Source organism: Sus scrofa, chromosome 3, assembly GCF_054392235.1.
Source record: "Sus scrofa isolate SSC_HxYL_T2T_F1_AM1 chromosome 3, Sscrofa_HxYL_maternal_Yorkshire_Landrace_v2.0, whole genome shotgun sequence".
In the NCBI taxonomy this organism is placed as follows: domain Eukaryota; kingdom Metazoa; phylum Chordata; class Mammalia; order Artiodactyla; family Suidae; genus Sus; species Sus scrofa.
The window spans coordinates 120,759,421-120,772,433 of NC_139385.1; the positions used below are offsets into that span (position 1 = coordinate 120,759,421).

The following is a 13,013-nucleotide window of genomic DNA, read 5'->3' on the forward strand; positions in this document are numbered from 1 at the left end:
CATATGAAAGGTGTTCAGTCCTACCAGTAATCAGGGAGACATAAATTGTAAGACCGCAAGGAGCTGCAATTTTACTCCTACCAGATAATGCAAATAAGAATCCTGCCCATATAGAGCATTAGTGAGGAGATAAGGCAGTGGGAACTTGTTTACACTGCTGGCGAGATTATGATTGGTACAACCTTGGAAAATACTGTAACATTTAATGAAGTTGAATACACACATACTCTAAACCCAGAAATCCCTTTCAGTGGTTGTACCATTTCACATATGCGCCAGTAGTAATCTGAAAGTTCCAGCTCTCCCACCTCCTCCCCAACACTTAGTATAGTCAGTATTTTTAACTGTAGTCTTTCTAATGTGTGTGTGGTTCTATTTCATGGTAGTGTTAATTTGCATTTCACTGATTATGGTGTGGAACGTTTGTTCGCATTAGTTATTGCCTATTTTTATATGTTTATTGCTAAAGTGTACAAAGTTCTTTATGTATTTGTAAGTGTTCTTTATATATTCTGGATGTAAGTCCTTTGCGATGTTTATCTTGTGAATGTTTTCTCTGGTCTCTGGTTTGCATTTTTCCTTTTTTTAATGGTGTTTTTCACACTTTTGGTGAAATTTAATTTATCCATTTTTTTTCTTCTAAGACTTGTATTTTTAAGTTTTATCAAAGAAACATTACCTATGCCAAGATTGCAAATATTTTCTCTTAAGTTTTCTTTCAGCTGTACTATAATATTAAGTTTTATCTTGAGGTTAGTGATCATTTTGATTTGATTTTTGTGTATGGTATGTAGTAAGAGCTCATTTTTTTCCCCACATGGATATCCTGTTGCACCAGCATTAATTTTTGAAAGACCTTTCTATCCCCATGAATTGCTTTGCAACCTTGTCAAAAGTTAATTGGCCATATATGTTTTGGACTATTTATGAATTTTGTACTCTGCTCCATTAATCTATGTATCTATCTTTTTGCCAAATCTATAGGTTTATAACAAGTATTGAAATCAGGTCAGGTCAGCTAAGCCCTCCAACTTTTTATTTTTTTTAATTCCTTGGGTATTCTAGGTCCTTTACATTAGATGTAAATTTTAGAAGCAGTTTGTCAATTTCTAAAAGAAGAGCATGCTAGAATACTGGTTAGGATTGTATTGAATCCAGAGATTAATAAGGAGAGGATTGCCATCTTGGTAATACTGAGTCTTCAGTTGATGAACCTAATCTGTCTCTCTATTCACACTTGATCTGTCCCTTCATTTATTTAGGTCTTCTGTGATTTCTTTCAGCAATGTTTTATAGTTTTTGATATAGAGAACTTAGATGTCTTTAGTTAGATTTTTTCCCCAAAATATTTTTAATAAATGCTACTATCTTCCTATTGTTTGCTGCTTGTATCTTGTGACCGTGCTAAATTCAATCATTAATTCTAGTAGTAGTTTTGCAGATTTCCCAGAATGAATTTTCTACAATCTAAATAACAAAGACCATTTTTTTTCTTTTTTCGGATCTTTTGCCTTTTACTTTCTTAATTGAAATGGCAAGGACCTCAGGTACAGTGTTAAATAGAAGTGACAATAGGCAGTCTTGCCTCAGTTATAATCAAAGGTGGAAAAAATACTTGTCCATCATTAAGTATGATTTAGCTGTAGATTTTTTTTCATAGATGTCTTTCATCAGTTGGAGGATACTACCTACTTTTTCTAGATAACTCTCCTCTGAGAAGTTTCTACCATAAGTATATGTTGAATTTTGTCAAATAATTCTAATTCAATTACTGGTTTTCTTTTTAGCCTTTTAATATGGTTAATTACAGATTGATTTAACCAACCTTACCTCCCTGAAATAAGTACAACTTAATCTTGATGTATTACCCTTTTTCTTTTCTTTTTTTGCACAGTTGGATTTGATTTGCTAGTATTTTGTTAAGGATCTTTGCCATCTCTGCTCATGATGTTTATTGACTTGTAGATTTTTTTTCCCTGGAGGATGGATTCCTTTATAAGGCTTGGTTGTTAGTGTTATACTAACCTGATAAAATAAATTCAGTGGCTTATCCTTCTTTAGTTTCTGAAGAAGTTTGTGTAAGATTAGTGCTATTTTTCAATTGAAGGTATGATAGAATTCACTTAGTGAAACCACCTGCATCTGGGGGTTTCTTCTTGGGAAAGATTTTAATAACAAATTCAATTTCTTTGTTAGATAGAGGGTTATTCAGATATTCTGTTTCTCCTTGTATCAACTTTGGTAGGTTATATTTTTTCAGAAATTTATCTATGTTGTATAACTTAACAAATCTGTTGGCATTAACTTATTCCTAATAGTTTCTTATTAGTTCTCTAATGTTGGTAAGATATGTGGTGATAACTCCTTTGCCAATGATAATATTGGTTGTTCATGTTCTCACTCTTTTATCCTTGCCTAGTTTGACTCTGGGTTTGTCAATTTTGTTGATCTTTTCAAAGAAGCAATTTTTTGCTTTGTTAATATTCCTTACTGTTTTTCTCCTTTATTAATTTCTGCTCTTGTCTTTATTATTTATTTCCTTTATTTGTTTTGTGTTTGTTTATTTCCCTTATGATGTCACCTTTGACTCATGATTATTTAGAAGTGTTTAATTCCAATACTTGGGGTTTTCTTAATATTGTTTCTTACTGCTAATTTTAATTTTGTTAATGGTTAGAGAATATTCTGTGTGATTTGATCCTTGGAAATAACACTGTTTCATGGTGCAGCATATTTTCTATTTTAGTGAATGTATATCATACATTTGAAAAGAAAGTATATACTTCAGCTTATCGATGCATTGTAGTATATGTGTCAATTATATTGAGATGTATGGTGTTATTCAGATATTCTATGTTTTCACTAACATTTTTTGTCTAGTTTGTCAATTAATTGCTGAAAATGCATGCTGAAATCTCTTAATGTAATTGTGGAATTATTCCTTTCTCCCTTTAATTCAAAGTTATGGTTAATATATTTTCAGGTTCTATTATTAAGTACCTACATATTTATGATTTCATTTTTTCCTGATGTATTTTTTACCAATATTAAATTCTCTGCTTTATCACTGGTAACACTCTTTGTTATGAAGTCTAACTGATCAGTCTATTAACATCCACCCCAGCCTTCTAATGCTTACTGTTTCTATGGTATTATTTCTTTTTATCTGTTTGTTTTCAAATTATTTGTGTCTTCATATTTAAAAAGTGTCTTTTATAGGTAGCATATAATTGAATCTTGCTTTTTTATCTATTTTGTCAATCTGTCTTTTACTGAAATCCAGTTAACATTTAATTATTAATATGGTTGGATTTAGGTCTATTTTGTTTGTTTTATCCACTATTCTGCCTTAATTGATTTCTGTTGATCATTTGAATATGTATTTCATATTCCATTTTAAATTAGTTGCTGGGTTTTGGTGATATCTCTTTTTACTATCTTGTTAGTAGTTATATAGAAATTAGAATACACATACCTAACCTTTCACATTCTATTGTATCACTTCATTGTAAAATACAGAAAATATAAACCATATAGATCTCTTTAATTTTCTTCCACTGTTCCTTATGCAATTACTGTCATATAAATTATATCTGCATATATTTGTTGCCTCTCCCAATAATTTTATAATTTTTTCTATAAATACTTATATGTATTTTAAAGAATTAATGGAAAAAAGGTCCTATATATTTATTCAGATATTTACTATATGCCATTTCTGAAAATTCAATTTCCCTGTTATTATTGCCCTTCAGATTAAAAAACTTCCATTATCATTTCTTCTGAGGCATGTCTTTGCCTGATACCTCTTAGTTTTTTGTTTTTTCTAAATGTCTTTACTTTTATTCCTGAAATTTTCACTGGATATAGAATTCTACGTTGACATTTCCTTCTTTCAGCATGCTAAAGTTATTCCACTCTTTTCTGTCCTCCATGGCTTCTGATGACCATCCTGTCATTATTGTCACCATTGTTCCCTTCTATTTAATAGGTTATTCTTCTCTACCTTCTTTCAAGATTTTTTTCTTTATCTTTGGTTTTCAACAGCTTGATTAGGAAGTATCTAGTCATGGTTTTCTTGACTTTTCAAGTTTCTTTTTTTCCTTTCTTTTCTTTTTTTTCTGGCCACACCTGTGGCATATGGAAGGTCCGAGGCTAGGGGTTGAATTGGAGCTACAGCTACACCACAGCCACAGCAATGCAGGATCCAAGCCTTGTCTGCAACCTACACCACAGCTCATGGCAACACTGGACCCCCAAACCCACTAAGCAAGGCCAGGGATCGAACCTACATCCTTATGGATACTAATTGGGTTAGTAACCCTCTGAGCCACAACAGGAACTCCCAAGAATGTTGATTTTTTTTTTTTTTCAAAACAAGAATTAACCTGATTAAGCTCAGACTATATGTTCTAGCTCACCATCTGTGGGAAGTGATTCAAATCTTACTTCATTTATTTAACTCCTGGTGTGCTGGTTTGGATCCATTCCAACCTTAAGAAATTTATATCAGCTAATATCCAAAATATAAATAGCTCATATAATTTAATATCAAAAAAGACAACTCAATCAAGAATTGGGTGGAAGACTTAAATAGACATATCTGCAAAGAAGAAATACAGATGGCCAATAGACACATGAAAAGATGCTCAACATTGCTAATTATTAGAGAAATGCAAGTCAAACTACAATGAGGTATCACCTCTTACCAGTCAGAATGGCCATCACTAAAAAGTCTACAAATAGCAAATGCTAGATAGTGTGTGAAGAAACAGGAACCCTCCTACACCGTTGGTGGAATGTAAATTGGTGTAGCCACTATGGAAAACAGTATGGAGGTTTCCTTAAAAACTAAAAATAGAACTACCATATGATCCAGTAATCCCCCACCTGGGTATATCCAGAAAAGATGAAAACTCTAATTTGAAAAGGTACATGCACCCCAGTGTTCATAGCAACCCTATTTACAATAGCCAGGACATAGAAACAACCCAGGCACTCATCAACAGATGATTGGTTTAAGAAGATGTGGTATACATGTAGGGTGGAATGTTGCTCAGCCATAAAAAAAGAACAAAATAATGCCATTTGCAACAATATGGATGAACCTAGAGAATGTCATACTAAGTGAAGTAAGTCAAAGAAAGGCAAACATTATATCACTTATATGTGAAATCTAAAAATTAATACAAATGAATCTATATAAAAAATAGAAACAGACTCAGAGACACAGAAAACAAACTTATGGTTACCAAAGTTGAAAGGGAGGGGGGAGGGATAAATGAGGAGCATGATTTTAACAGATACAAACTACTATATGTAAAATAGATAAGCAAAATGATTGACTGTATAGCACAGAGAACTATACTCAATATCTTGTAATAAGCTATAAAGGTAAAGAATTTGAAATATATATATATAACTGAATCACTTTGCTGTACACTTGAAACTAACACAACACTGTAAATCAACTATACTTCATATTAAAAAAAAGAACTTTATGCAACTCTGCCATTTTTCTAGCTCCTCCTCTGCCATTTTTCTCACTAGACCCAAGAGATGCCCCAGAAGCAAGACTGATTTTTATTCTGAATACCAAGTAGACCTTTTATATTTCTTTCTTTATCAAGCCAACTGAGCCATCTTCTGACTGTGTTTGTTTTACAAAGTGAGGCATGTAGGATATAGAAGAAAAGAAATAAGCCAAAGAGCCCTCCCCAAAGTGACAGGTTGGAGAATTGGTTGGCCTTTTCTATTACACACACAGTGAAATGTTGTCAAGTGCTATAAACCCTTCCTTCCTGAGAAATTGAGTCTACAGGCTGTTCCCGGCAAAGCCATAAGCAATTCAGAGAGTGGAAGGTGAATCCTGTAGGTGTGAGGTCTGTGTATGTAGAGGAGGCTCCCCTTCCAGCCTGTCTTATCTTTTCCCCATCAAGATTCTCTTCCTTCCCACAGCAGGAGACTACCTCCTCTGGCAGCAGCCACCCAGGCCTGCTGCCTGTCTCCCAGAGCCCTCCCCTTCCGGGCTCTCAGTTAGTGACTGCAGAGCTGTTAGCAGAGCTGAGGTTATGTATCTGATGCCCCACCCCTGACCTTCATCCCTGCAGGCCTCTCTGAACTTGGCCTGTGGCTTATATTGCAAATCTTCCTCTTAGAAGGTGTGAGGCTTCTGCACAGTCCTTTCATGACCAAAATAATAATGTTCATCATACTCAGAGTTCCTGCTGTGGTACAGTGGGTTAAGAATCCAACTGCAGGGACTTGGGTCACTGGGGAGGTTCAGGTTTGATCCCAGGTACAGTACAGTGGGCTAAAGGATCCAACATTGCCACAGCTGCAGCATAGATCACAGCTGTGGCTCAGATTCAGTCCCTGTCCTAGGAACTTCTATAGGCTGTGGGTGTGGCCATAAAATTAAAATCATCATCATCACTATCATCCTAATAACCACTGGTCATTGAGCACTTTCTGTTTACCAGTCACGGTGATAAGTATTTGACAAGCAGGGTTTCACCTGAGTCTTAGGACAACTCTACAGCATGCATGTTAATGTCATCTGCATTTCACAAAGGAAGAAGTGAGCCTTAAAAGGGGGATTCCTAAAGTCAGCCAGTCCATGGCCCTGCAGGTGAGCCTGGAAACTGAGGCTTTTTGCAAGATTCTGTTGGAGAAGTCAAGCCAAATTCTTCAGACTCATTTTTACCTACAGTTAAAGGCCATTTAATAATGGTCCCATAATTGTAGGTAGATGGCTTGGCAGTGCTATGTAGGTTCCACTGTCCCTAAGCATATGCAGAGTTGGCTGGCTGACCCACACTTGTCACAGCTCTCCCTTATCAGGTGTCATTGCCTTTGTCTTAAATTGGCAACCAATTTCTGTTACTGTCTTCTTGTTATTGAATGATACCTTACTGTTATTCAGCTTTATTACTATTATGTGTTCTCCTCTTAACCCTAGAGTGGGTGGTGAGATACACTGACGTATTTTTACCTGTTATTTTCCCAAAAACTAGATTGAAGAAATGTATATATTATCCTGGGCTAAACCAAATGAAATTGCCCATATTCAACCATTTTTACCTTAGGTTAAACTCTATGAAACTGATGATTATATTCAACCATTTTTGAACTATAGATATAGCAGTTTCACATGGTCCAAACTAATAGTTCAAAAATAAATTGTTCTTACATTACTAGCTAGAAATAGTATGCATAATTACTTCCAAAATGCATGTACAGTTTACCTCATTGCTACTATTCTGCCTTTGAATTTGTGTTACCTAAATAATTTGCGACATACTACTATTATATATTGTGAGAAAATTTTGTTTGCATTTTTTCTATGATCCAAAATCTTGATCCTTTATGAGTTGTTCATTAATGTTTCTCTCTACTTATTTGTCATCATCTGATTCCTTTTTCCCTGTGAAGTAGGTATGGATGGGACATATGGACCTTGAGGTCTTTTGTGTCATTTAAACAGACCTTTGTCACAGAAACTTGAAAAGCACTGTTTAAAGGCTCAGGGGGGGAAATAACTATTAAAAAATAATAATAACAAAAAAGAAAGAAAAAACAAAGCTTCCAAATAAATAAATAAATAAAGGCTAAGGAAGTTTTTCAAGTCCCACAGCCAGTAAATGTGGATTAAGGATTCAGATCCAAGCCAGCTTGTCTCACAGATGGAGGATGTGATGCGTATTTTGGTAGATGGCCTCGGTTATACCTCTATGGCTTCCTGAACAAGAAAGCTGAGACTTCCTTGACTTCTCTTGGGAGAAATTAGGATGCCAGCATTTATTGAGTGCCTACTGTATGCCAGCCACTCTGTTCAAAATGTTAGGTCGAACATCATTGAAATCCACAATAAACCCTCTGAGGTTGGTATCATTTAGTCATACAGGTGGAGAAATAGACTCACAGGCTTGAACACTACCTCATTGTTGCAGAACCAGAAGGTAGGAGGTGAGAGCAGAAAGCAAACTTCAAAACTCATTCAATTGTTCACCGTACTGCCTTTTCTTTTTTCCTGCCCCACATCTTAAACCTTCCGCCTTTATAGTCATTATCAAATCCTACTGGTTCTATCTCTAAAATGGCACTGAAATCTGTCTCTCCACCACCAGTGCGCTAGCACTGTCTCTCCCAGTTGTAGACAAATGCAGCAGCCTCCTAGCCCTCTCTCTGCATCAGATCTTACCCATCCCACCACATGGCCTCCAATTTTCCCCATAATCCATACACAGATCTGATCATGATCTGCCTCTTCAATGGCCCTGCAGTGCTTGCAGAGTGTAAAAAAACAATCCAGCTTTCTAAACAATTTTTCTTACCTTCCTGGCCTTGTCTACCAATGCTCTCTACCCCCAACCCCCACCCCACTGACTCTCCTGTTCCCTCTAAGATGCATGACCTTTCCAATTCAGCTCCTGGTCTTCCGTGTCCTTGCTACTCAGGGCACCTGGAGGGACTTGTTTGTTTGGTTTAATCTACCTGCCCATTCTCCACCTGGCAAATTCTTTTTTCTCAAGGCCAATTCCAATGTCAGTGCTTGAGGGAGAATCATCCCAGACTCTCCATGGCACTTTCTAGCTCCTCCTCTTTATATCTATGGGACTTTGTACACATTTTTAATTAGGTAGTTTATGTGGAATGATAGCTAACTTCTAGAATGTCTAATCTATTTTTCCCTCATGATAATGAGCCCACAGGGGGTAAAGATCACATTGTATTTATCTTTGGATTGCTGGTATTCAGAAAAATGTCTGGCACAGGTCAGTACTCAATAAATGTTTATTAACATACAAATAATCTCTTGTGCCCATAAGAGCATACCGAGAGGCTGTTGGGTACAGCAGATTGAAAACTGGACTGGGAGAAAGGATGCTGGGATTCTAGTCTGGGCTCACCCACCAAATGGCTGTGTTACCAGGGAGAGCACTGATCTGGGTCTCATCTCCCCACCAGTAAAGCTGGGCGACTTCTGGATACACCTCCAAGGCTTCCATCCAATGATGCAAAAGATTGATGGTTCATCCCTAAAAATATCTCTTTTTCTCACCAAAAGGGGAAGACCTTTTACCTTTTCTAAGGAGAGTCATGGCACGCAACCAGGAGCCTCTAACCCAAACCTCTGTCATCAAGCTCAAGGAACAGGACTTTTACTCCTTGCGGGATCATTGCCTAAAAAGAGGCGTGCTATTTGAGGATGAGACGTTTCCTGCTGACACTTATTCCATAGGTCTACAGCTGCTCAAGGGCAAGAACCTCTCCAGCCTAAGCTGGATACGCCCCAAGGTAAGTGAGACTCCCCCCCACCCAGGAACACACCCAACTCCAGCTCCTGGGCCCTCTGAGCTGCCTTCCATGGTACCTCCCCCTGAAGGGATGGTCCAGAGACATGCTTTTCAGGGATGGCCCAAACCAAACTAGGAGACTGAAATTCATCTGGTCCCTTAGCTGCAGTGCTCTATCCTCAGAGGGATGGAAAGACCCTGGACCAGGACGCAGGACCCCCTGGGTTCTAAACCAGTTCTAACACAGCATGACACTGAGTTACATGCCTCAATGTTCCCATGTGAAAAATGGACAAGCATGGATATGAAGATGGTAGTAGCTGGGGGTCTCTTCAATCTCCGTGAATGAGCCCATCTGTCAGTCTTCACCTTTCTTTATTCTCTTCAGGTATCACTATCTTTATCTTTTTTCTTTCCCTGTTAGAATTTACTCAAAAGGAAGACAATATGTCAGTCACTTACACAATAGGATGAATTTAAACAAATGTCTTGCCTCTCTCGTTTATATTGCATTTTTGAACTTGCAAAAGCTGATCACCTATAAAAGAATTTTAGACATGAGCTATAAAATTAGGGAGGTATTTGGGGCAATGTTCAACCCTGCCCTTGACTCCTCCACCCCAGCATATGACCACTAACGCCACCTTGTAGTCAGGTAAGCCCTGTTGGTTTTTGTAGAACTATCCCAGTTTTAGGGCCTGAAACGCCAAGAAAAATTTCTCAGCCCACTCAATATTCTCATAATCTTATCAGGTCCTTTGATTCAAAGGACCCAGGTAAGAGCCACTATGAGGGCCCTGATGCTTAAACCTCCTGTTCATGCTTCCAAAAGCAAAGAGAAGAACCTAGAATAAGAGGAAAGAATATAATGTCTAGTAAACTAATGGTTACATCAGTTGCTAATGTGGATTAAACACCACATGCCCTGGGGAACAAAGTCAGTAAAGCCAGATTACATCATACAGAATAGATTATTATCTTTTTGCTGCCCCTGCGGCATATGGAAATTCCTGGGCCAGGGATCAAATCTGAGCACAGCTGCAGTCTACACCACAGCTGCTGCAGCATCAGATCCTTAATCATAACTGTGCCAGGCTGGGGATCAAACCAGCACTGCCAGAGACAAACTGGATCATAACCCACTGCGCCACAGGGAGAATTTCCAGAATGGGTATTTTCTGATGACCTGGAACAAGATGTCAACTCTGGAGGTACCAACTCTTGTCCTAACCCAGGACTGATTTGTGGCTTTGGGGAAGAGGAGGGTTAGTGGGGATCAGGTATATCCTAGGATGCTGCTTTAGGTGAAGAGGAAGGTGCCTCAGGCTTCTAAGATCCATCTAACCAGCCAGAGGCAGTAAGTCCCCAATAATGACACCCTTTCTCTGGCCTTCACTCCTCAGGAGAACAGAGCAGAGAACTCTATTTAAAGCTTGGAAAGATTATATTTTTCTTCCTTTGTTATTTTCAGATGAGATTCTTTTAGAATGCTTTTTTTCACAAGGTACTGAGCAATAGATGTGAGACCATATTTATAGTGTCGAAGAATTTATAACATTTTTATTTAGACAGGGTTGAGAGTTTTTAATTATCTAATTCTAGCAACTTCTCCACTTGTGATGTCTTTGGGGGTCAAAGAGAAACTGAGGCAAACGGAAATGAAATCATTCACAAGGAATCATGCCAAGAGTCCAAGATAGAGGCAGCCAGAGGCCAAATATATTTTACTTCCAGTCTTCTTCTCATCTAAAAGCTTACCCATCCAAAAACTCTACTGAGGGTCATTTTTCACTCCAACATTTCTTTTAAACTTGAATGTGGCTATGTCATATTTCTTTATGTTCCTCACCACAATTGGCTGCACCTACACTTGTATAATATTTTCCAGAGCTTTCCATATGTCTTCTCTTTGTTTCCTTTGTTCATTCCCAATTTTATAAGAGAACAGTTCAGACAGGTGATGTGACTTGCACAGTGTGACACAGTTTGTGAGGGAAAGATTCAGGAGTTAGACTAAAATTCCTGGCTTCCCATGCTGCCCTTTTCCTCACATAGGATTGTGTGCCTATAACACTCTGTTGGATTTGGATAAATGAATGAGTGAGTGAATGGCTCTGTCCACAGGTGCCTGGCATGGGTTTCAAACTCCATATATGTAATAGAGAATTGTTGGGTTGGCTTCTTTTCCAAGTAAGATGGTAAAGGAGAAAGCCAGTGTCTTCACCCCTTCACCATGGTGCTGTCTCCTACTGCCCTGGCTCACAGCTGTGACTGCAAGGAGCCTGAGAAGAGGAGCCCCAGCCAGTATGGCCCAATCCAATGGCCAAAACTTACGCAGTGCTGACCACATGACAGTCCTGGCTTTAGGTGTTTTGACTCTTCACAATAACTCTATGAGGAGGTACCATTATTAGCCCGTTTTATAGATGAGAAACTGAAATAGAGGTTTAAGTGACCTGCCCAAAGTATTAGAGTTGGGATTTAAACCTTAGGGTCTGATTCTGAAACCTCCCATAAAGCTTCATTCATAACACATGGTATGTTTTGGATTCCTCTTTGCTGCTAATAATATTTTATGCACTAGTAGGATCTCCTACCTCATCTGGGTAGCCAGGAATCCATCTATGTCTAGTTTCTTCCTTTTTTCCATTTTTTTTTAGGTGAAAAGAATAAGGATTAAAAATGGTACCAGTACCAGAGTTCCCATCATGGCTCAGTGGTTAGCAAACCCACCTAGTAACCGTGAGGTTGCCGGTTCAATCCCTGACCTTGCTTAGTGGGTTAAGGATCCAGTGTTGCCGTGAGCAGTGGTGTAGGTCGCAGACATGGCTTGGATCCTGTGTTGCTGTGGCTGTGGCATAGGCCAGCAGCTACAGCTCCAATTCAGCCCCTAACCTGGGAACCTCCATATGCTAAGGCTGCACCCTAAAAAGACAAAAAAAATGGTACAGTACCTAACAAGATTATTTTAAGGAATAAATGACAACAATATTTAGCACATTTTCTAGCACATTGTAAGCACTTACTAAACACCAGCTATTGTTGCTATGAGTTTGGGAGGGATGGCCCAGGGTAGCAGGCACAGGGGCCATCACTTGGATTCTTTGGGCTTTCAAAGTCCAGACTTCTCAGTTCAGCCCTCAGCCAAGTTCAGTAAATGCTTTTAGGGAGAAATATGGGTCAAAGGAAACCATCTGGGAGGCCGGGGTACCCTGGCAGGGAATGTGGATAGTCTGCCTTTCACTACATTCTGCTGCCTTTCACTACTTTTAGAAGTTTGCCTCCCAATCTAAAGCTTGCACCGAGCCTGATCAAAGGCCCAAATGTTATTTCCTAAACTTCATTTATGCAGTGGCTGGGCTGGCACCAAGTCTCCTTAGGCCATCTCTGCATTCTAGGCTTTGCTAGACAATAGGAGAGCTTCATGGTTACCATTCTACCTTGAGTGCACAGTCCAACTCAGTAGGTTCAACAACAGTGCAAGAGTCGGGGACGTGAAACTAGGCTTGGCTTTCTACACCTCATGAAGAAGAAAGGTTGTTTGATATCTCATGGTTCATGTTCTTTCTCTCTCCTTTTGCCTGCTTCTCCCTTCTTCTCACCCTCCCTCCTCTAACAATTAATCTAATCCATTCTGCTGTGGTAGAAGCTCCTTCTGTTGCCCCCTTCAGCTTCTCTGGATTTAAGGAATGTCTAACCTACTCCCCCTACCAG

The 13,013-nt window shown here is 38.5% G+C and overlaps 1 protein-coding gene across 2 annotated transcripts in view; it reads left to right on the forward strand.

The window, feature by feature from the left end:
• CAPN13 (calpain 13) overlaps window positions 1–13,013 on the forward strand; it is a 179,741-nt gene that overhangs the window by 101,444 nt on the left and 65,284 nt on the right. For both annotated transcript variants that reach the window (XM_085019693.1, XM_021087661.2), the window contains one exon: window positions 9,071–9,300. In XM_085019693.1, the coding sequence (XP_084875819.1) occupies window positions 9,103–9,300 (198 nt within the window). In that variant the 5' untranslated portion in view covers window positions 9,071–9,102. The remainder of the gene's footprint in view (window positions 1–9,070; window positions 9,301–13,013) is intronic.